Source organism: Electrona antarctica (assembly GCF_951216825.1).
Source record: "Electrona antarctica genome assembly, chromosome: 14".
Lineage (NCBI taxonomy): Eukaryota > Metazoa > Chordata > Actinopteri > Myctophiformes > Myctophidae > Electrona > Electrona antarctica.
The window spans coordinates 13,093,198-13,118,820 of record NC_136795.1 but is presented as its reverse complement, the minus strand read 5'-3'; the positions used below and the strand labels follow the sequence as shown (position 1 = coordinate 13,118,820).

At 45.1% G+C, this 25,623-nt stretch overlaps 1 protein-coding gene across 1 annotated transcript; it reads left to right on the top strand.

Annotated features, from left to right (window-relative positions):
• Nucleotides 1-24,644, top strand: mosmoa (modulator of smoothened a). Its single transcript, XM_079519495.1, has 3 exons — nucleotides 1-1,049; nucleotides 13,546-13,758; nucleotides 23,406-24,644. Exons 1-3 carry the CDS (start codon nucleotides 944-946, stop codon nucleotides 23,588-23,590), a joined length of 504 nt encoding a protein of 167 aa, XP_079375621.1. The 5' UTR covers nucleotides 1-943; the 3' UTR covers nucleotides 23,591-24,644.
• Nucleotides 24,645-25,623: the final 979 nt, after the last annotated feature.

Below are 25,623 nucleotides of genomic sequence, written 5' to 3'. Positions count from 1 at the left end.
CATGTCATTTGGAAGAAAGAGGGGCTGAGTTTAGAGGTGGTGGAGGGCTTTAACCATAACAATAACCTACCCACTCTACCCTTTTACATTAATGTCCTGTTATACACTGCAGTTTGACGCGAAATAGGGTTTATTAAGCAGCAGCCCCTCGGACCCTCTCCTCGGTGGTGGTGTCTCTCTCTCTGCTAGCGGACTTCAACACAGATGCTATTCCAGGGGAGGAGAAGGAGAAGCGGCTCAAGCGGGCATGAATAAGCAGCAGACGGGATAAGGAGGAGGAGGATGGGTTCTTCTCAACGGTAGACCATCACCACCCTGAACACGACTCGTCCGCTTCGGTTCCTCTGCTGTCTCGGCTCTCCGTTCGGTGGGGGTGACATTATTTTGTTCTTGAAATGCTAACGCGGTCCGGCTCTGGGACGCAGCAGCAGGCAGGAGACAGCCTCTGCTGCTGGGCCGCAGCTCTGCGCACCGAGTCCGAATTCGGGTACTGTTGAAAACGCTAGCTAGCTGCCCTGCTAGCCGCAGTCACCCGATGCTGCTGCTGCTGCCGAGCGGATCCAAACCCGAACACAAGCGGCTGGAGGAGCGTTGGGCCCTGGCGTTGGGCTGCCTGCCGGACGGCTTCTGGCTTTCATCGACGGAGGTGGACGACTGTGGCACCGGAGATGTGATGCCCTCTGCGCGTCACGTTTCAGCGTTTTCTAGCTGAATGTGTCGGCTGCCCCCCCTTGCTGCTGGACCAAATAATGCGAGAACCACAACAGCAGTGTCCTTTTGATGGGGGCGAGGTAGACTGATTTGCAATCAGGGGATATCCGAGCTTCTCTTCCACCTTTTATTTCACGGTCTGGGGGGTGGGTGGGTCGCATCTGATCCGGACCCCCAGGCCACATTCAGCACACCCTGCAACACTAAAAGACCACAAACTGAAGCTGGCGTGATGGATAAACTCACCATAATATCAGGATGCCTCTTTCTGGCAGCAGATATATTTGCAATAGCCAGCATTGCAAACCCAGATTGGATCAACACTGGTGAATCAGCAGGTAATTAATTATCACCAGGAAATAAGTTAGCGTTGGTCTTTTTGCAGCATTTCTTGTCTCTGTGACCCAACCAGACAGCAGCCTAACCATAAGAATGATCCACATCGCAAATATGTATCCTGTTGTTTATAACATTTAATCTGCATTCTGCAGTAATCTATTTTTAATTGAAGCAGTTGCACAGCAGTTAAGTTATTAAAACACTTTAACCCCATATAATACCCCATATTACCCATACCACCCATACCAAGGGTACACTTATTATTATTGTTATTAATCAGAATTGTTATTATTTTTAATCATCTCTTTAGAAGACATTTGCTTTATAATGCGCCCCCTTTGGAGTGCGTCAGTTCAGGTCAGGTGATGGTGAGGATACAGTGGTAACAGTGACACTACCGTAGCCTCACCATGTGATCCGGGTCTGAGACCTGGGGTGGCTTCACGTGAGAAACTGTAGACAGTGGAGCAGGTGTTGGATGTTGCCTCCGTACTTACTGATCCCTTATATATAACTCTATGACTGATCCACACGCACCAGTGTTGCCAGATTTTGCGAGATAAATAAGCAACCCACAAGAAGCGACTAGGCCACTGTCACATGAACACTTTAATCCTATAGTAGTAATACATCGGATATTTTTATTTGAAAATAACCGATCTACAAACTCGTAGAGCTATTTGGCTAAATAAATAATAATAATCTTGTAAGGTCCTCCCTGGCATAAAATATTTTCAGATGGGGGTTAGGGACAAATTCATATTAATTTGACATGACATGACAATATTTGACAATATTTTAAATAACAATGAAAACATTTGGAACCCGCAAGCCGCAACTACCAATATTTACAAGCAACCTTAGAGAAAAACAAGCCCAAAGTCGTTTGTAATAAGCAGACCTGGCAACACTAACGCCGGCAGTTGGTCCTTTATTTTTGGCGTCAATCCCTATGGTCAATCCTTAAAACACGTCCAGGCTGCTGATAGACAGCTGGACCCTTTGTTCCCCATGCAGGACGACGGCTTAGTAACTGGGTCATAGAGGGTTCATCCACCAGTGCACAGCCAGACTGTATTATCTCCACCGAATAAGCACTGTGTACAAATGTAATAAGGTAATAATAAGCAATAATAATATGAAATGGGACACACTCTGAAATGCACTCCGTTTGCACATTTGTAGGTATTTATTGATGTTTTAAAGCAGTTATGCAGAACAACCCATCTCTCTCTCTCTCTCTCTCTCTCTCTCTCTCTCTCTCTCTTTTTACTGTTTTCACATTCCCTCTCCACCTTCCCCAGAGCTGTCCTTGATGGCTGTTTTTGATGGCTGGTCTTTTGTTGTACAGGTTTTAAGATTATGAGATGGGTAGGTGATAGACCGTTGACATTTTCAGTATCCCCCTCACACACACACACTGTGGTTTTCTCCTCACTTTCAGAATATATGGGCAAGCAGCCACTGTTTTAGAATTTACAATATAGTGGAAACATTGGTACTGTGAGAGCCTCTGTTCCTTTGTGATGTTTTTAGCAAAACCGTTCCACTGCAGGGTAGTAGGTTAAAAGTCATGCCGTGGCATGTTGTACGTGCTATTAGATTAGATTACGTTAGATTACATTAGATTGGATTAGACTGGCTTGGTTGAAGCTAAATACAATGGAGAATTCTTTAAAACAACACGATTGCTTCCTCATTTCCTCTTGCGGGTTTGTTTAAGTTGACACAGTGGTGGAACTCGAGTATGGCTTGATATGCTCTCCCTATTCCCATGGCTGGCATTGCCATCGGTAACCTAACCTCAGCACACATTCTGCTTGCCACTGTATTGTGGGTAAGGGTGAAAGGTCATGTGGGAGTCGGAGCACTTGCTGCAAGACCCCTCACAAAATCACATCGCTAATTGGTTGACCCCTGCCTCCATTTCCCAGGCTTGTTGTTGAGAGATGAGAAGAGCGTTTGAACCGAGGTGAGCGCTTGGTGACCTATTCCTGGAAGGAACCCAGCATGCTGTCTTTGTGCTAAAAAACGTGGAGAAACATGTTCTGGGCCAGTTAGCAGGATGGGAGCTGTGCACATGACAGATTCTGCCTTCTGTTGCTTTTTGGCAAGAGGTTGATTCAAGCCAGCAGCAATAGATGAATCAGTTTAGACCTGGGGCCGGTTCTAAAAAGGCCTTCTAAACAGTTACCCGAAAAAATGTCACGTCTTTATTCGAATAATAATGTATAACAACGTATAGGTGTTAACATTTGTCTTAACAACGTTTTTTAGATATGTTTTGGCCTTTTTCCTTTATTGATAGATGTACAGTAGGTAGACAAGAAACAGGAAGAGAGATGGGGGGGAGACACACAGCAAAGTTCGTCTGGATCGGGACTCAAACCCGCGACACACTGTCATGCTGGATTACCAGCCAAGGTGCCTGGACCGCTAAGCCGGCCCAGGCCACAAAGGTTTTTAATTAGTGTGGGTGTATCATAATTGTCAACGCTATCAGCTGCAATCCCTAACGTTCATTCATGTCCTACCCTGGACCCGAACCCGGGTCCCTCACGCGGGCGCCAGCATTTCTACTGCTGAGCCAATACAGAAAGCCTGTTACTTTGTTTGGGAAAAGGATTGTGCTTCATGCCACTTGTCTACCAGTACTTGACAAATAGATGACAAGTTGACCACAGGAAGTACAGTACAGTTCTCAATAGAAGACTACACCATGACAGTTGGTGGTTTGTATTAACAAAAGTTATAGAGTATAGACAGAGTTGCGACATTGAGGGGGCAGAAAACAGCCAGCCAGGTCACGTGGTTAATGTACTCGCGCGAGCCCATATACTCCAATGCATTCCGTAAACTTCCGGTGTCACTATTCGCCAATAGAAGTCTATGTAGAAGAGCCCCATGAAGTGAACGGAGTTGTCGTAACTCTGTCTTACTCTATGGCTCTGGTATTAACATATTATACCATATGTATTGGACACAGACACAACTAGATAAAGTGTCCCTCTGGGCACAGGTCTCCACCAGGGCAGGTCAGGTTGTGGCCTCCTGGTGGCGCTATAATAGGCCAATGTGAAAAGGGTGCCATTTCTTCTTATGCCTTGGATGGCAATTGGATGATTTGAGGCATTTTGTTGTGTTTTGCAAAAATCCACCTGTTGGTGGCGCTATAACAGGCCAATGTGAAAAGAGTGGCATATATTCCTCAGCCTAGTAGGAAACTAGGAAAGTCTGTGAAAGATTGCACGCTGTGTTCATGATTTGAGGCTTTTTGTTCAAAACGGGCCAATCCTGCAAACTTTGAAAGCCAATGTTAACCAATTAGGATGGAATATGTAATATCGGACAGATCAGTCTTGAACACATGACTATAGAGATACTGTGTAACAATTTGCAGGATCTTTGGACAGAATCCGGCAGAGTAATATAAAAAAATCACACCCGTGTGAACTGAGTGGTGTAAGGTATTATATAGCCTGATCAGCTGTGTTCTGACGTAATGTCTGACATAATTAAATCAGCATCAACCAATCAGCATCAACCATGCTCATTTATTTTTGCACAGACAGACAGACTAACAAAGCCAGTTGTAGGAGTGGTTTACACCACTCAAAAATGTGTTTTACAAAAGTCGACCTCCTGGTGGCACTATAACAGGCTGTTCTGGAAAATTTGGGGCAGAGGTTCATCGTTGGCCCATCTAGGGAGGGTGTGTGCAAAATTTGGCATCGACCGGGTTAACGGTGCCAGAGATTATCTGTACACAGACGGACGGACACACACACGGACTCACATACAGACAGAGTGCCAAACATCCTCTCTCCCCATGCCTTCGGCCTGGTGGAGACAATAACATTGTATTTATTAATTTGGCTTTCACTCTTGAAGCCATGTGGCAACCATGCCCACCCTCCCCCACCTGTTTTCAGCATGCCCCCCCCTCCTGTATGGGCGCCCCTCACTTCACACGAGTGTGTTTTTTTTTACCCACAAAAAAGGTTATGAGTTGCACCCTGAAGCTGTTTTCCATACAAAGCTCTGAGGCAGCTTCAAGTAGTAACAGCAGTGCTTTCATGCAAGACCGAAACAGCACAAAAGGCAGAATGTAGAGGCGTGACCATGTCACAGTGCAACAACGTCCCCAGGCAATAACGGCAAAGTTCATTTCCTGCCTGGGCTTCCATACAAAGCCATTGTTACCACACGGTGCCAAGGTGATCATCATGATTATGTCATAAAAGAGGAAGCTGTGACCAAGTCCTGTGCTGCCTTGAAAGTGTGTTTTCACAGTGGGAAACAATTAATTTCTCTAATGGTTCTCTCTCTCTGCCTCTCTGTCTGTGCTGCTCGTTCATGCTTACAGTGGTTGGGGGGTGTCAGTGGGTGTTGTGCTGTGAACTACAGTCGAAAATTGATGATCTCGCAATGCATCACAACACGTGTGCTTCGCTTGTAGATCTGCTATTTTTGACTATCCACACTCAACTGCACTGAGGTTTTAGTGCAAAACTTTTGTTTTGATGTAAACAACAAGACGGAACATAATACATAAACACATTACCCTGGAAGAAAGAGAGAGATGAATATATTTACAGAAGCAATTTAGCCAATATCGCCACTTCGCCACTCGCCAGCGTTTCTTTTGTTGGCAGTTTTCAGTGAGACGGTTACATTTGACAGATAAATTAATTGACGAACAACCCACAGTCTTTGAACAATATGTGGTGTAAGTGTTTATGTAGGACAGGTCATTCATCTGTTGACCAAATATTTTGTCTTTCCCCTTTGCCTGTACAAATCTTACCATTTATTGTAGGTTTGCCAACTGTTGTCAGTGACTGATTATACATTATTTCTGGATGGTTAATCATATAGAGAACGCATAGAATTGTGATAATGTAACTATTTCCAAAAGGCACCATTCAAAAGTTATTATTACATTTGTCACCAAAATTCAACATATCCGCCTCATTAAATGCATGACTCCCTGTCTGCATTTCCCCAATTTCTTATGTGATTGCTTTTTCCATTTCAAACACACTGCTCAGGAGTCAGGACTCTCTCCTAGGTAGACCAGCACGGGAGATGAGGTGTTTGATGTGCTCACTGTTCGTTCTCTCGTCTGGGCGGCTATTATTTGAGTTTTCCCACCGAGCCATTATTCAAAACGATACAAAAAGGAAATGTGATTATTGTGAATTTAGTTGACCCTCCCCATGTGGTCTTAAGAGTCTCCCACTAACTACAGGGTGGTGAGTGATGGTTCAGTTCAGTTAAGTCGCAACTCGCGAGCACATAGAACAAGATGTCATCAGGCAGTATCACACGGCAGCACACGTTCTGAACTTTATTAAACACATAGAGAGAATACAACAGTACTGGACAGACACGTGACATGACCAGAACATATTGTATATGGAAAAGAACAGAATGTAGTTTGAAAACAACAGATGCATGATGCATCTCATTTCATTGTGCACAAGTCAGGTGCTATCATCATTGTGCACAGTCGGCCTATCTGATAAATTAGTTGATTGCCATGGTGTCAAGTACAGTATATCATTGTGTGTTGTAGAAATTTGAGTAAATCAACAAATCCATTCACTGGTCAAGCAGATAAATGTCAGTCCTAATCATATTAACATGATTTTGACTACCAGTGATGTTATAAGGAAACCTTTTATTTTATTCAAACCCTCATGTCTTCACATTCCTCTCAGATGGGCTTTTATTTTTACTCCATCCTGACCCTGGCCTAAACTAAATATATCCCTGGCCTACGCCAGCAGAGATTAAAGCAAGAATGCAACCTGCATCGAACGCCATTCTTTTCCTATTTCTAAGCTCCGTGGGCAGGTTTTTGTCAGTACATCTGTAGACAGCTAGATTTCTCGCTAAGCTAGACTCAAGGTAGCTGAGACTTCAACATGTTATGTAATCCGCTGACATCTTCTGGAGCTGCTCTGTGTTATTCCTTCCAAATTGAAAATGCACTTTGTGGAGGCATGACTTTATCCAAAGGATATGAGCAAATTGTATGGTTTGACTCTGTTGGCATTCGAGTGTAAAACCTCTATCAAAGTCTCATATGACTCAGGTCAATCCTACTATACTTTATCAACATTGTGGCTCCAGAATATGTTATTCGATGACACAACTGTGGATTTGCTTTGGTTTGTGGTGACACGTAGATTGTATATTTGTAGATTTAACTGTCCAAAAATAGAATTGTGCATTCCATAACACTATGGTCTTCTAGCTGAAGCCTCTATCTTATTTCTTTCTCTGCAACGTAACGGTGGAGTGAAACATTTCCCCTCCTCTGGTCCACCTTTTCGAGATGCTTCCGTATTTATGGAGGTAATCAAGTGAATGATGTTTTCCTTTTACTTTCGCCATGAGTCGGACTTAATTCCATCATACGGTGGTGTTGCGTATGGACAATTCAACAAGCTCACAATGTGGCGCGACAAGCTTTTAGATCAGTTATTTTCATCACGCGACACATTCGTACATTAAGAATTGCTCACACTGGGGTTTGTCGAGCAGTGTTTGTGTATTTACAGATAGAACACCGATGTGTTGCGGTGCCTCTGTGCAATGTGTTGTACTTTAAAAGCCTCTTGCAGGAGAAGCAGGCAGCCGTCGGCTACCTTTCGCTGTCCTGTTTTGCCGCCCACCACAGTTCAGAGGCCCGTTTGACTCATCCGTTAAGCGTTGGCAAACGCCGCCAGCACCCCCACCATGCTTTGCTAATGGGAGCATCGCCATGCTGAAGACAAGTACACAGGGGCCTTATTTCCTCTCATTTAGACTGAGACGCTGTCAGAGAGAGAGAGAGAGCAGAGAGAGATGGATGACTGAGGGATGTGAGTGAAAACAGTGGGAGGAAGAGGAGGGCTGGGGCAGTGAGATAGGGTGACGAGAGTTGTAGTTTCCATGACGGTGAAAGTGAGGAGAATGGAGAACGAATATTCTGTCGATGAGGATAGAGAGTACGGAGAGAGAGAGAGAGAGAGAGGGTGCATATTCAGAATGGAGGATTTACCTGTTCTGTTGCTTGTGTGTTTGAGATAAATGGTGGTGGTGCTGGTGTGTAGATCGTTTTCTCTCTTCTCTTGAAGCATACACCAAACACTGTAGCATAGCAGGCCTTTCCTTTCATACTGACCCCTCACCAACCTCAAATCAGCAGGCCTTGACCCCCCATAGCCCCCCCCCCCCACACACACACACCCCAACATAATTTATATACTAATGTTTATTTATCCATGTGTAAGATACATAAACATTGTGTGTGTGTGTGTGTGTGTGTGTGTGTGTGTGTGTGTGTGTGTGTGTGTGTGTGTGTGTGTGTGTGTGTGTGTGTGTGTGTGTGTGTGTGTGTGTGTGTGTGTGTGTGTGTGTGTGTGTGTGTGTGTGTGTGTGTGTGTGTGTGTGTGTGTGTGTGTGTGTGTGTTATAATTGCATGTTTTTTTTGCTGTTCTGTGTCTTGTCCAGGCTGTTTACCATGGCGTGCCTGCCTGCTGCAAGGCAGGAATTCCACGGAGAGCTAGTGAAGCAGCGGGGGCCCGGAGGATCCAGGGGAAATGGTCATAAAGCAGTGCCATTAACCGCTGCTATCCAACCCCTGCCTAATGTTCTCTGGCTCCCCGCTGTTCCTCGGCTACACGGCTACCTCCCTCACCTCCTGTCCTCCGTTGTGTTCAAGGTTAGCTGGGAATATGTGGCCCACTTCAGAAATAGGCTACTCACTAAGCCCTAGTGGGCCATTCAGGTGCCATTTTAGTCAGTCGAGTCATGACCTCCATTTTTCGTTACTGCGAATTGGGCCGTTATGGCATAAGATTGCTACACAGGGAGGGAATTGGAACGCCATAGAAGCGGGGCTGGAGATAAGGCAGTAAAAAAGAGAGGTACGAATCATCGTTTCTGCCTCGCCCGGTCCGTAATAAAATGGGAGTGGGCACCGAGGACAGCATTCTTGTGTGTTGGCTGTGGAAGGTTCAGCTTTTATCTAAGTAGCCCACACCGGACTGTGAATAAAGCCTTCAATTTTGAGGTTCCAGAAATGTCTTATCTGAACTTTTCTAGACTGCTGAGGCATTCCTTTTGAACCACTGGCATGGCTTGTGTGCGCAGTTTAGGAAGGGTTGAGTCCGTGTTTGGGTGTTATTGTAAACGGCGTGTTTTCGTTGGGTGTTCTAAAGGGGACAGGATTTCCTCTGGATTGACTGCAGGGCTGTTTTTTGCCCAGCCTGCTCTTTGGCCTAGAGATTCTCACTGCCAGCCACACTGTCTTTTCACATGGTCTGTTGCTCTATTATGAAGCTAGCTCCCTCCACAGTGCCACTCAGTGGGTTGGTATCAGCCTCAACCTGGTGGCAGACAGAGCAGGCAACAGACTTGACTTTGTTCAACCACCCAACCCCCCCCCCCACCCCCCCACATGCTCGTCTCTCGTACATGCCCATCCGCCTACTGGGACATTGTTGTTGAACTCCATCTAGCTGCCTACACAAGACTTGTCAGTGCATCGTCTCTTTGGTGGTCAATGAATTCATACAACATCCTATTACCGCTCCCACTAAACTTTCTACGTCATTAAAACAGCAATTAAGACATTTATTTGATAACATAGCATTTATAGTGTACAAACTGTACATACGATTTGACAAGTACATGGAAAAGGAGCCTTTCTTTAACGGTTTGTTTTAGCACATTATGGTCATGGAGAGGCAACGTAGTTCAGACCTTGCAAACCCACTAAAGTGACTAAACTAAAGAGACCATTATTCCATATCTAAATAACATAAATAAATAACAAACATGTCCCACAGATGTGTGTGTGTGCGCGCGTTTGTGTGTGCGTATAATATATACAGTATATAGCAGTAAGACGCCCTGAGGGCGAGAAGCGATCTCCTGGGTGAAGGCAGACTGCTGGGCGAGCGCTAACGCTTTGCCATGGGGGGCCATATGGAATTAATTCTGTACTGGCCATATATGGAGCGTGTCTTGAGTGTACAGGGTTTGATGAGGTCAGATCAACATATGGAATGTCAGAACAGGTCAGCTCCATATATGGAGATCTAAGGGTGTCAGCAGGGGGCAGTCAGCAGCGGAGCTCGGCTGCACAAAAAACTTTGGGGCGGGCCCATCTAGAGTTTGAATGGACAGGTATCAGTCAAAAGGGAGACATCGAAGAGGAAGGACGGGTGGGGGAGGAACAACATATGGAATGTCAGAACAGGTCAGCTCCATATATGAAGATCTAAGCCGGGTTTGAGGTCAGATGTATAGTTGCTGGCCGGCTCCATATATGCAGATCTAGATGATGATCCAGATCATCCAGTCTTCTCCATGTATGGCTATCCAGGGTTTGATGAGGTCATTGTCCTGATCTTCATATATGGAGACGGCTATATATATACGAGGCGTGACGGACTGGCAGCCATATATGGTGGTGTGACGGACTGAGGGGTTTTGCAGGTTTTCGTAGTAATCTGTGAACTACTGTCGCAACAACACAGTATGCGCTCAGACCCCCCCCCCCCCCCCCCACCTTGTCTGTTCCTCATTGTCCATATTTATTGCCCTTAACCTGTGATCAGCAAATGCCTGTATGGTTCTGCTTACTCCAGTAGAAGTGTCAGTGTGTGTGTGTGTGCGTGCGTGTTTGTGCGCGTGCGCACGTACGTGTGACAGCATGGAAGTTAATGTAATGGTTCTTCTGCCCCGCCCCCTATTAGCAGAGTGGTTTTCATTCTGAACCTTATTTGAGCTCACGGACCATTAGCATATTTCGAACAATCCTTAATGACCACCCACCCTGCCTCTCCACAACAATATATACGTATATTTGGTAGTGATTCCAGCCAGATTTATACTGAATTGTATGTAGAAGATCTACAAACATTCAATGTGTCGCGCTCATAGACTGTGGTCGCGCTGCAGCACATTGTGCGCATGCCTTGTAGATCGGCTATTGTAGTATATCAAGCCCGGAGTTATGATGGACTTATTAAACATAGTTTGAAAACATCTGTGCAACATTTCACACTTTTACACATTTTACCATGGATGACCTTCACCTGTAATGAATCTGATGCCATGGACCACTGGTTTAGAAATAGTGCCCTATGCCTGGCATGTTTCTGCCTGGGCCTTCTGCCTCTGGCTCCACTCTGCTCATGACTCACCATGTGGCAAAGCTCCATCCGTCTCCTCTCCTCTCCTGTTGGATCAGTGATGGGTAGAATGTCTTACCACGCCTTGTTTCATGCTAGCAGATGTGCTACGCATTCACGTCCAAGAACCACCAAGCCAACATTTCTGTACCAGAAGACAAGAGAAAGAGGAATGTTGTAGCAAGCCGTAGTAGCAAGTGCAAGATTCCCTTTCCATAATGAACTGTACACACTGACTTGATTCTTGGGTCAAGCTCTTGTGCGCTCTCATACGTGTGTGTCGCACAAACATCTGCATGTGAAAGTGGTGTGTGTGTGTGTGTGTGCGTGCGTGCGTGCGTGCGTACGTGCAAACGAGAGGGAGCGGGACAGAGCTTCAGCCACAGATATAATTGGGCCCACCAGGCTGAAGAACGAAGCTCGTCATCTCCTGCATGCACTGAATTGGTGACAGATTAAAGGAGGAGAATCTCAGTCTTTCTCCATCCCTCCTTCCTCTCCTCCTCTCCTTCCTCTCCTCCTCTCCTTCCTCTCCTCCTCTCCTTCCCCTTTCTTCATTGCTTTGGTGTCAGCAGAGCTTCAGTCCCCCCCCCCCCCAGTTAGGACTTTCATCCTAACTGAGTCTGACGTCACTAACTGAACCTGGCATCACTATGTTGGGCGTGTCGTTTACATTACACACAGAACATTTCGAAGGTTGTTCGAAATTGTTCTTAAATTCTTCGAAATTGCCAATCGACAGGCTTACGACAACACGACGCGTTATTATTATGACTATGAGCTTGTCGCTTTTTTGTCGCTATTTTCTAAAAATATTTGGAAGAATGTGTAAAAATATGGAAGTGGCAAACCTATTTGGGAAAAGTCAGCAATAACATTATATGGTTGTGCGGCATAGTATGAATTTGACTTAGGTCATAAGCCCCGGGTCCCTCTTGCTCTTTTACAGATCATCCCCTTTTCCGTTCCGTTCCTTCTCTTTTTCCAAGCCTCTGGCTCACCTTCTGTTTCAAAGCTGAAGTCTGTGAAGGCTTGTTGCATCGTGTGTGTGTGTGTGTGTGTGTGTGTGTGTGTGTGTGTGTGTGTGTGTGTGTGTGTGTGTGTGTGTGTGTGTGTGTGTGTGTGTGTGTGTGTGTGTGTGTGTGTGTGTGTGTGTGTGTGTGTGTGTGTGTGTGTGTGTGTGTGTGTGTGTGTGTGTGTAACGTATGTTTCTCATGCCAATAAAGCCCATTGAATTGAAGTGTGTGTCATGTGCGGTGCTCTGTATTGGAAGCTTGCTGGGGATTTGGTTCTTTCTGCAGTGTTTTTCTTCACAGGCCTGTGTGTATCTATCATGCTCCACAACAATGATGCTGAATAACGCTAAACTAAATAGTGCTAAAGAAATACCACTAAAAGCGGTTCTTTGGCTTGCAATATCTCATTCATTGTAGGCAAAATCTTCTAAAACAGCCAATTTACAGTACGTGATCGTTTTTTTCCAAAGTAATCCAAACCTCTATACAGTAGAACCAAAATCCAAACCTCTATAGAACCAAAATCCAAACCTCTATAGAACCATACGGGAGCTTAACAGGTTTTTTGAATGGCATTGGCAGCTATGCTACATAACGTTGCTGTCGGGCAGAAACCTTGTATCTCCATATTTGAATATATTTTATCTTTTTTGGGGTAAATTAATATCCTGCTTCTTCATACTACCGTGTGACCCAAAAGTAGCAAAGATAGACGATCTATGCGATGTGACGCGTTGTGAGCATGTGATCGATGAAAGTGTTTGTGTGATTTTGTAACCAATGAATGAAAAGTACTATTTACAAGAGCTTGTGTCTAAATGATAAGCACATTATTTTTTTCCATCCAAGTAACGTTTTTAGTTTTGGACATACAAGGTTTCCACCCGACAGCAACAATATAGAACCTTACACCCCCAAAGAAGCGCCGAATAGTTTTTTATGTGAGGCATTGATGGAGCCTGCTGTGTGTAAGCAGGGCTGCTGTATTTGACCAGCTATGACACCATGGCATTTTGCACAGGACACAGAGCTAATGTACGCCACTGAGCTAATGTTTCAACTTTCAACCAATGCTCTGACTGGTGTATTGTGTGTGGACTCGGTACTGGTTATTGGGTTGTGTTGCTTCAAGGGCTTTACAGATCAATCCTTCCTTTGAGAGTGTAAACATTCTATGAAAGTAATTAATTCTGAACTTCAGTATTAATCTCCAGTGAAGATGTGACTGTATAAATGTGCTTTTGTACATGCAGGCTTTACAATTCCTCTTCCTCTTTTTCCTATAGGCGCCCTGACTGTTGGTCTCGTCCGGCAGTGCCAGACCATCCACGGGCGAGACCGGACCTGCATCCCGCCACGGCTGCCCCCGGAGTGGGTCACCACGCTCTTCTTCATCATCATGGGCATCATCTCCCTCACAGTCACTTGTGGACTCCTGGTGGCATCACACTGGCGCCGTGAAGCCACCAAATATGCCCGGTGGATCGCCTTCACTGGCAGTAAGTGGTCGGACCATGCTAAACGACCAGTATCCCATTGGCCTTTTTTGTACATTTAACATTTGCAGGTCCATTTTGGTTCCATTTGTACCCTATTTGGAGTTAATCACTTTAAACTTGCCATCCGTCCCTATTTTGGGCATGTCAATATAGAGTATTTCAGAGATTTAAAAGAAAATAAACGGCAATTTCACTTGCAATGCAACGTGTTGTGAGCTTTTTCCGTGAAAAATCGGGCTTAAGTGATTCAATTTACAATAAGGATATATTACTGTGTACACACACCCCTACCCCTGCTCATCACACCTCTTCCTGTAAATAGCAGCCATTGCTACGGTAGTGCATTGGTTTGCCAGCAGCTGGCACCTGGTCTATGATGAAGCAGGGAGGCGAGGAGAACAAGTGAGAGATTAATTTAATGTTTGTTTAAGACGAAAATCTAATAGCTGAATATAGAAGGGGCTAGCGCCCCTCAAAAATAACTGATTTACAAGCTCACAGCAGGTTGTGATGTGACGTGCTGTGAGCTTGTCAATCTGCAATTATTGTGCTATTCGTTAATTAAGTACAGTATATAGGGCTAACGTGGTTAAGAGAATAGACAGCGTCTAGCTCACACAGAGTACTGGACAGAGTACTAATTACCATAACGCAGCATATAAAGTCTGGACATACTGTGTGAAAAAAGGCTACATTTCACACCTATTCTGTTGGGTTTTTGTTTTCGAGATTCGCGAAGTCAGGACAAATTCGCCAGGCTTTGTAGCATCCGCTAAACCCGTGCAAAGTCCCCGTGAATCGCCATATTTACAGAAATCCGAGCCCTCTTAAAGAATGGGGCTGTGCGCCAAGCAAAATCTGCGTCCCGAGCTGAATTGGAAGGCGTCAAGTCACTCTTTGACGGTCGCACTCGGCGGCAAGTGATGAGGTTGCCGTGGCAACGGGAAGTAATCTCCACCATTGTCTGCTTTCTGTTGTTACGATCTCAGCAGTCTATCCTGTTTGCTTGCACAATGGCCACAAGTAAAATATGTATTTAGGCTTTCTCGTTTGCTTCTTTTTTGAACCAGGGCGTTGTGTTTTGGGTTCTGGCAGAAGGCCAAACAACAGCACGTTGTCGTGAGAGACTGATGTGGTATGAAAGCACAGCCCACCTCTGGAACAGGCAGAGAGGAGAGGGATGGAGCCAGAGCTGTGCTTGTTTTGTTTGAGTTTTTTTGTTGTTGTTGTAATTTTTGTTTCCCCCTGACGTTGCTGAACTACATTGCTGAACACTGCGCCTCTCTGGGGCTGCTGTGCTGTGGCTCATAATGAGTGTCTGTGAGCCGTAAGGGGGTGAAGAGTCAGGTCAATTAATTAAAGAGGACTTGAGGCTAATTCATGTCAGTGGTTCTCAAACCTTTTTACTTCAAGCACCCCCAGTGTGGTATGCATTAGGCCACGGTCCCCCGTAACTCTTTAAAGGTTCCAGTAAATCACTCTCAGAGTTACACACCGCTAAGGGTTCATTTGGTTCTTAACTGTTAATAATTTAGCTGTGGACCCTCTCAAGAACCCCTGGGAACCACTGACTCATGTGTCGTGACACATTTTTCAGTTGGTCACTTGTGTCGAGTGACAATTTGACAAAATATACATTTGGCTTTAGACCAATGAGCTGTGCGTGGGAGAGAGAGTGGGGACACGGATCGAGGGAGAGGCAGAGGCACAGAGTCATGGGTCCAGTGTTGAGACCAGGATGATTCATTGGGGGCTAGCAGGTGATGAAGTCTGGAGTTGGGTAGGTAGTATACTGTACCAGTAGGTGTAACTGGCCACGGGCCACTGGCACCTGAATGGGCAGCTTTGTATGACCACCACAGACCGCGCTCTGTCCCCCTCTACACTCCCACGTACGTTGCACTCTGGAGCCCCCTGGGCCGTACACATTACACCCCCACTAGTGAAGACCCCACAGCCAAGCCACTTTATTGGCTTCCACTCCCCTTAGCTGCTGCCGTTTGATCAGCAGCAAGTGGGCCGGCCAGGTGAAGCCACAGTGCAGGTGTAGAAACATCTGCCCAAGAGGCGCAGAAGCTCCAGAAGGGCCCCATGCAGTCACTTCGGTCACTGAGCACTGCAGCTATCTCATTAGCTGAGCTAGCAACGGAAAAGCTGAGCCAGGTATACTCCCGCCTCCTCCTGGGCTTACCTTTTCCCAGCATCCTTCTGCTATGATGGCTGTGGGCCACTGTGGTTCACTTCTGGCCCAGTGTAGATAAACACATGGCCGGAGCAATGTATGAAAGGGAAGAGACATAAATATTAGCTGTGTCTGCCCAGCCGGGCAGGTCAACCTGACAGAGCATGCTTTGCTACAAGCTGGCAGAGTGGAGACATTTAGCCAATCTGGGTGACTGAGATTAAATCAACTTTTAACCACTTGAGCCCTATATACTTTGTCGTAGGACAAATAGGAAAATGTGCCACTCGTACCAGCTCATAACACATCGACATCACATCGCAAAATGTTTTAACTTTGCACCGAAATTGGTAACCAGGGTTAATCTGAAAACAGAAAATGTACGGAGCTTGTCCAAGAATTTTAGGATTTGGATGGGTTTTGGGTTATGTTAGGGTTCTGTGCGTCACACATAGGGGTGCTCTCGTTCTCTCCTACTCTACTATTAGAAAGAACAAGCTGGGAGGCAGCCTTTATTCAAAGTGGGAAAGCATCTGTGTCATTTTCGATTTTTTTCGATTTTTGAAAAATCTTGAAAGTGTGGAAACTACTGATTTAGAAAGCATTTGTAGAATCGGCCTCGTGTCTTGATGGGTTAAGCAACATAATGTTGTGTCAGAGTGTTATTTCCTATGCGTCAGTGTTTTAATAATGGATTGTGTCAGCTCACACATTGTCAGTAGTACAAAGACTGGTTCTAAATGAGTCTTATGTTTGTGTGTTCTTTTTTGCGCTGTAAATTCATCATAACTATGCTTAAGTTGCTGATAGCTTGGAACACAGGGACGTAGGGTCATTTACATTATAAGTGGAGATACCAGACGTTATGGCTGACTCAGGATCAGCTTCTTCTACTCACATGCAGTGCTTAGGTAAATGCAGCAAGATGGCCTGATCAGCACTTTCAGAGCATTACAGAGTGTCTGCAAATGTGTATTCTCTTTACAAATGTATGGTGGTCACAAATAATGATGATGATGATGATTAGTTGTATACAAAATTACATTTCAAGTGCCTATTTTGGAATCACTTGAGGGAAGCAGGTACAGTTTGATGATCTATTCTAGAGCTTATATTACAAGCTTCTGTTTAAAACGAAAACATCTCTATAATGCCAGCACAAACCCAACCATATTGTGCTTTCTTTTAAGCTTACTTTTTTTGTCAATTTTATCTTCTTCTTCCAGCCACACAATTTAGAATGGGAACAGGGACTTTAAGCTTTATGTAATTAGACATATGACGAATAGCCGATCTCACAGCTCACAACGTTTCGCCACGCGACTATGCAAGTTGTTATTTTATTTTAGGGATTTGTTTGTTCAGGGATTTTGGAAAATGATCACCTATAATGACATGCCCAAAATAGGGATGCCAGGGTTTATGTGGTTAAACCCAACAGTCCTGTGCTATCACAAAATTGACTTATTTTCTCTACAGCATTTCTGTTGAGCAAAGTCAATAGGTGCAATGTCAGTAAGAGTCTGGAGTCCACAGGGACTCAGCCACCAGCACAGAACAGCTCAACAACGTGACAAGACAGGCAAAGACAGGCAGGCTTACAAACTCCCAAGTTTTTGCCAGCTGTCATGAGGATATATCATGCAATTTGAACACAAAAAAGACAGACATCCTGCAAGGTAACATTAAAGGATATAGTTATAACCAGACTCTGTGCCACTGACACATTCCTGCAGTAATTGTGGAGGATACAGTAGCTAGCTGGTTAGCCAGTCTTCAAAATGTGAATGTTTTTGACATGGCATATATCAGTGTTGTTACTGTTAGACATATTTAGACAGATCACTGGTACCCTACTCACTACTACTGCTTCTACAGTCAATTCAACCAGGAACCACTCTCAGGCAAAAGTTTTAAAAGGAAAACAATAGCAAGTGTGGAAATGGTGCTGGACTATCTGTAGTGAAGAGTTTGTGAAATAGAGCCTGTCACAGCCTCAATTTATTTTTACTTCAGAAAAAGACCCAGTAGACCAATTTTGGTTTCAAGCTACCTGTACCTGTTCTTGGAAGAATGACCCTAGTAAAGCACCCTCAGATGGAAGGACCCTGTGTTGTATGAATCAAAGTGGCAGAGCATCTTTATCAGATTTAGCTGTTCCATTTCAAACGTAGCCCAGCTATTGAGTAATAATCCACTGGTGTGCTTTAATTAATGAATTTGTTTCGCTTTAGCGGAAACCCAAAGTGTTTGCTACATTAGTGGACTGGAAGCTCGACTTGAAACTACACATCTTCAAAGGAAACGGAGATAAGTGGGGGTGACTCTAATTAGTGATGTCTCTGTTGAAACACAGACGGTAGCCTGCATTTACTGTGATAAAGGCTCTTAATGATTTCACCCCTGACCTCATGTTTGCCTGCCTGGATGCTGCCGGACGGACAACATGCTGAGCGCTGCAACACAACACAAGCTTCGCAACACAAGCCTCGCCTCGTCTCGGGCGCCTGCATGCCTCCTTTGTCATCGGACCCGCCATGTGATCAACACAACACACCAGGCTAATTGGTCCCTGCGGCGGGTGCTACTGTGGTGTCTTGACCATGGCACGGCTTGTTAACGATGCCCACAGCAACCTCAGCCCTCCTACAATACACAGGGAAAATAAAAAAATAGCGCAAATAGCTGATCTACGAGCGTGTTGTGAGCGTCGCATCCGTGCTTACACACTCACGCCCTATTTAATACTTAGACACACAATGGTGTTGTTCTCATACCGAAAATGGGGATTAAAAGTGCTTATGTGCTTAAGGGTTGATATGTACCTTTATTACACGGCTTGGTTGAATGCTTGATTCTGATTGGTCAATCGATGAATTCTTATTTCTGGATAATGACCGCTCCGCTCTATAACAGACCGCTGGCCAATCACAGTCTCAAGAGCACCTGCTGCGCCCCGCTTGATTTACTGCTGTTTCCAACAACAAGCCATGTAAACACACACACACAATGTCATTTACAGCTAAACATTGCTCTCAAAAATGTTTTTGAAAACATTTGAGCGAGAAATAGACAAAGCAGTACCCGGAAATGGATTTGATCAACTCACTTCCTTGTTTTCTGACTGTGCTACAGCTGGGCAGACGCCGGCCAGTGCGACACTTATGGAATACTTTCATTACCGCAAGCAAGGAAATACCTTGTTTTGTTGTGTTTTGGGTCCATTTATTAATTTATGTATTAAGTAGCTGTGACCTAGCCAGACATTATCCCTTACTTATTATTGTCAATATGTCCTTAGTTGACATATCCCTGCTTAAGGGTTGGTATGTCCTGACACTCACATCAATCAAAACCCCCTTTTCACTCTCTCTCGTCACATCACAGCAATTTCGGCAATAATGAAATGCCCAAAATAGGGACACTAGGTAAGGTTGAAGTGGAAAATGATGCCCACAGAAAATACAGCCTTCACACACTGAGGAAGAAAGACAGTATATAGCACTGTCTGCTGAGTAGATGCAAGGCTGCTACTGTAGGTGTACGAACATACGGTTTATACATATAAACCCCACATGCACTGTCCTACACATACTTTTATTATCGTGTGTAATTAATGAATGTGTGTGGTTGTAGTCATTTCCATTGCATGCATGTCCTCATGTCCTTGGACAAAGTAGCTACCGGTATGCAGATCCTCACAACTTCTCTGTTTGCCTGATATGATGCTACCCAGATGAGTGGGTTATGAAATTGCGTTATGGTCAGGAGGTGGGGGGTTGGAGGGATGAGTTTGTTAAAAAAGCCATGTCACTTTATTTCTCTTCAACTCCCACAGTCTATATTTTGCAGCCTTTGATGATCCTGCCTTCAAAAGCCCATGCTGAGTTGAATGTCATGGCTTTTATCATCAGTTAGCCCATGCAGTGTATAGCAATTTTGCCAACAAATAACTGATTGTCCAAAGCGTCATCATGTAACAAATAATCAGAATTACTTTATTCACTGTGTGCAATAAATGTAAAAGGGGCTTGTTGTCGGTGACAGGACATATTGACCTTGGGGCATATCGACCCTTGTGTGCAACACACACACACACACACACACACACACACACACACACACACACACACACACAGACTGTGCTATGTGCTCAAGTGGCATGTGCCCAGCCACTGATAACTTTTGGTAGTTGGCTGTGACACAGAGGACAGGAAGTGAGGCGCGAGGGCTAAAGGCTTCTGGCGTTGATGTATTTATCGCTCTGTGTACTCTGTCGGTCTGTCCGTCCTTCTACTTCCTTTATTAACCACTTAAGCCCTATTTTATACTTGCATACGATGCATGAAAGTGGTCGATCTAAAAGCCCACAATGCACTGCAAAGCTTGTAGATCTGTTCATTATTTTGGAAAATGGGGATGCCAGTTTGAAAGTGGTTAAACCTTTTTTTTGTAATTGACAGCCCGAACGGTTGTTTGCTTTCTGAAATTAGATCCCCCGCACTGCAAATTCCTTAGCTTTACATGTCCGTGTTTACACTCCCGTAGGATTTTACAGCGTATGAAAATAAAATAAAACAGGTTGGCTACAGAGAACCATAGAAATCATTACATTAGACTTCATTGTCCCAGATGGAAATTTGTTTTCACAGCCCGTTCAACACAGAAACACAAACACAGTAAAAAAAATAAAATAATGCATAGAATCTCTCTAAATACACCCATACCTCCTCCTAGCACAGAACATTGTCAGCCAGGCAGTTTGGTTAATGCTGCAATGGCAGAGTGTACAAAACTCCTTCTAAAGCAAGATTTATATCAGTGTCCAGGTGGCAGTAATGGGGATCACTGTCATTTGATGGAACGGTCATCACGGTAGTTCAGGCAGGCACGGAAGCTACTCTCATATACCCTCCAATTATGTACGGCCATGATCCTAATGGTTGAATCTATAATGGTTGAAGCTGTCTATTTGACCAACATTCACTGTAACATGCTCAACATCAATCTCTTGCTGCTGCCACATTTGACAGCGCTTCAGTGATCCAACTCCCTCCACTAACCCAGTCTCCTCCTGTAGGAGCATTTAGGTCTTCACTGTGTCAATATGTCATTCAAATCTGGGTTCATATGACATCCTTTTAATTTCGGACGGTGAATCTTCAGGTTCTGCCCTATGAGCAGTTTTAACGTCGATTTATCATGTCTGTGTAATAGGCTCTGTCTCAGGGGGGTTGTGATCATCTCAGAGGCTGTGTCACGCTTGTGCAGATTATTGTGTATATCACGGGACTGTGTATGTGTGTGTGTGTTGATAATAACAAATTCAAGTATGTGACTGACAATATATATACAACTTTATTTCTTTCTCTCTCCCCATTTTTCTTTTTTTTTCTTTTCATTTCCTGAAAAGTTAATATTTTGGACCTACCGGTATTTGATCTCTGCCCGACAGCAGAGATATACGTACAGATAGAACTGGACACATGACGTGACCAGAAGATATGAGAAATGGAAAAGGACACAATGAGCAGGAAAACCACCGATGCATCTCGTATCATTGTACACAGGCGCCTCATCAGCGTCTGTCTGATGCAGCAGTTGATGGCCATGGCCACGTATTTACTGCTCAAGCTAATAATTTGTCAGTCATAATCATAACAGTGTCTCGCCGAACAATTGAGAGTGCTAGGCGTGTGATGGCACCGTTTGCTCATGTCCCGGATGTGTGTGAAGAGGATTCTAGAGGCAGTATGTGATGTTGTTGTTTTTTTGTTTTTTTTGGAGATGGTCTTTGTTTGTTGTGTGATGTACTGTAAAGCCTGAGTTATACTTGTACTTAGTTGCATGCTGGTGTTGCATGCCGTAAATAGCAGAGCTCACAACTCGTCGCATTCGTGATGTGTTGTGAGCTTGATCTGCTAGTGCTATTTACTGAGCACAATACCGGCACGCAACTAAGTATAACTGAGGCTCTAGACGGTGAAGCAACCTGCTGTTTCTCAACATCGGGTCCAGGGACCACCAGGGGTCCAAAATGGAGAGTGCTCCTCTGAGAGTGCAGTCTTCTTCTTTGTGTGCGGCCAACCTCTATATCACGTCTTTCCAGTGGTTGGCGCAGGCGAGTGCAGCGGAATTTGGCTCGGCCAGGTCGACTCCGGTACATTGTGGAGCATAGCTACATCTCATGATGTGGTCCATTGTTTGTGGTTCACCGCACACACATGTATCAGAGCATGTTAATTTACTTTTTTTCATGGATGCCTTGCAGCGTCCTTCGCCAACCCGCAGACGGTTCAAAGTTTTCCAGACGGCCCAAGGTTGGTCATGTCCAGTCGCGAGGCATTCATCTGGGATAATGTCTCTCTCTGTCCATTGGGTTGTCTGGCTGCCCAGGCTGTTCCACTGGTTGTGCCACTCCGTAGTCCTGGCAACAGATGGTGTAGTTTCCAGTTCTGCAGTGGCATAGGAAGCTACTTCTGGACCTGAGTGCTGGTTGTCATGGGCCTGCTTTGTGCGCTCGGCTTTGGTGAAGACTGCTCTGTGGATGTCAGGGGGTGCGATATGCCAGAGAGGGCGTAGAGGCACTGTACGGGGTTGTTTTGATGCACCCAGTCACTCTCCAGCAGGTCTCGTTGAGGATGGGGTCTAGTTTGTGTGCGTGGCTTGATTTATAGTTATACCATGCTGGGCATGCATATTCGGTGGTGGAAAAGCACAGGGCTAGTGCCGTTGTACGCAGCGTGCTTGGGTGAGCTCCCCACTTTGAGTTGGTTAATTGACGCAGGAGGCTGTTCCTGGTGGACACGTAGGCTCTCGTCTTCTGGATGTGCTCCTTGTAGCTGAGGGTACGTTCTAAGGTTACTCCCAGGTAGACTGGATGTGCTCCTTGTAGCTGAGGGTACGGTCTAAGGTTACTCCCAGGTAGACTGGATGTGCTCCTTGTAGCTGAGGGTACGGTCTAAGGTTACTCCCAGGTAGACTGGATGTGCTCCTTGTAGCTGAGGGTACGGTCTAAGGTTACTCCCAGGTAGACTGGATGTGCTCCTTGTAGCTGAGGGTACGGTCTAAGGTTACTCCCAGGTAGACTGGATGTGCTCCTTGTAGCTGAGGGTACGGTCTAAGGTTACTCCCAAGTAGACTGGGTGCTGGTGGTTCTCAGGCCTTATTCCGTCCCAGGTTACATTGAGCTCCCGTTTAGCCTCCTTGTTTTTGAGGTGGAAGCTGCAGATTTGGGTCTTCCCAGGTTTCTCTCTGGGACCCCAATCTACACTGCAAAATCCTCAGTGATTATTTAACTATGAGAGTGTACAACTGAGTGAGAATGCAGTAACACTATTGTACACTATAGAAAATAATAAATGGGGGCGTCTGTCACGTAGCCTAATGCATATCAAAGTGTGGGTCCTTGAAATGAAAGAGAATCACTGAACTGTCTCTCTCTCTCTCTCTCTCTCTCTCCTAGTGATCCTGTTCTGCATGGCAGCGCTCATCTTCCCCATAGGTTTCTACATCAACGAGGTGGGGGGCCAGCCCTACAAGCTGCCCAACAACACGGTGGTGGGCTCTTCCTATGTGCTCTTCGTGCTCTCCATCTTCTTCACCATAGTGGGACTGCTGTTCGCAGGCAAGGTCTGCCTCCCGGGCTGAGGACTTTCTTCTTCAAAGCACTGCCTTGTGGAACTACCAAACAGGAGGGGCTTTTGAGATATTCATGGAATTCAAACAAACAATCAAAACAAAATGAAACAAACAAACAAACAAAAAACCACACACACAATACAGACGATGACTAAAATAATTAATTACTAAAAAAATAAATGAAATGAAGACAGCAAGTGGAAATGGAACTCTGGCAGAACCAGGAATGTCTCTCTGGGATGAACTGTCCGCCCTGTGGCGAGGAGTCACAGCGGAGCCACACAGCAAACTGTTTAAAGACAAAGTACGATTAAATAGATGAACGGAAATGCTAAATAAAAACAACAAAACTGAGACACGGACTCAGCGTGATGAGGAGAGGGTTGACATAGTGCTGCCCAGGCCATCTGAACCCCCCCCCCACCCCCCCCACCACTTGTTTATTTATGTGACACGGTCATCTCCTGTTGTTGTCGTTGCACTTTCGGAGAGCGCCGGGGTGGGTTGACGGGGAGGAGTGAAGCCCGATTTATGCAGTGAATCTTAGCGATTCCCAACCTGTGGGCCGTGAGGACATTGCAAGTGGGCCCACAAATAAATTATTTTTATTTATAACATTAACATTGTAAAGAAAAAAACTTTTCTTTCTTTAAAACCATGAAAAATGTGAATACTGATGAATAAGAACTTCAAGTATACTAGGTTAGTTCCATTGATCCAAGCCAGAAACACAAATCAATTGATTGTTCAAATAAACATGCTCTGAAAATCCATGCGGCCCAATTGGGCCCTGATCCAGAAAAGGTTGGGAACCGCTGATACATTACGACGTCCTACGACGAGTGTAAATCGGGCTGTAAAGAATGTGTACGGGTGAGTGGGTCCACTATGAGAGACGGAGAGCAAACAACAGCACATATGCCTTGGCTGTCATGGCAACCGCTGCCGCAATGTGGTTGGCAACTCCAACTCCCCACCGCCTCCGCTCCTGACCGCCCGCCCACCTACTCGCCCTCAACACACACACACACACACACACACACACACACACACACACACACACACACACACACACCTCCCCACTCCCGGTGAGAAACCGTTGCCATCACTACCACTCCTGTTGCAATTCCCAGCTTCTCCTGACTATTTAAGTTGTGTGTGATTCTTTCTTTCTTTTTTTTTTGCTGTTGTACACTTTGTGTTCTTTTATTCCCACCCCCCCCCCCCCCCCCCCCTTCCCCCCAAACAAAAAAACGTGCACACCGCCTTCGGATGCAAAACAAAATGAGGGATTTTGTTATTGAGAATCGCAACATTACGGCCCTAAAACCTTCCAAGACAACCTGCTGATGAAGATCTCAGGACCGAAATGTGTTTCTGAATAAAAGGAAAAATGACCCTGATTTATTTGCATTTGAAGCTGCCCAAACGACTTTTTGAGTGGTGCTAGCGCCACTCCTATGTGGAGCTATATGTGTATGTATGTATGTAGCTGCAACACCCAAAGTGGCCAGTAGAGGACCCCCCCCCACACACACACACACACACACACACAGACAGTCCAGGGAGGAGTACAGTATAGTACAGTACAGCATTTCTTCTCAGATCTACAGTACAAGTTCACAACGTGTTGCCGTGCACAACACATGACAAAGTGGTGCTCAACAACTACAGCACAGTACAGTACAGTACTACGAAGAACACTACAAAGTACAGTACTACGAAGAACAGTACAGTATTGTATAGTATAGTAGTACGAAGAACAGCACACGAGCACAGTACAGTTCTACCAAGTACAGTACTACAAAGAACAGTACAGTATAGTACAGTACATTACAGTACTACAAAGTACAGTACTAGGAAGAACAGTACAGTATAGTACAGTACTACCAAGTACAGTACAGTACAGTACAGTACAGTACAGTACAGTACAGTACAGTTCTACCAAGTACAGTACTATGAAGACCAGTACAGTATAGTATAGTACAGTACAGTACTATGAAGTACAGTACAGTACTACGGAGTACAGTACTACAAAGTAC

What these genes read in the sequence shown, in the direction of transcription:
- mosmoa (XM_079519495.1), top strand. Translation starts at nt 944, where the DNA reads ATGGATAAACTCACCATAATATCAGGATGCCTCTTTCTGGCAGCAGAT. An exon ending in CAACACTGGTGAATCAGCAG is followed by an intron (nt 1,050 to 13,545) that starts GTAATTAATTAT and finishes TTTTTCCTATAG; the next exon opens with GCGCCCTGACTGTTGGTCTC. An exon ending in GTGGATCGCCTTCACTGGCA is followed by an intron (nt 13,759 to 23,405) that starts GTAAGTGGTCGG and finishes TCTCTCTCCTAG; the next exon opens with TGATCCTGTTCTGCATGGCA.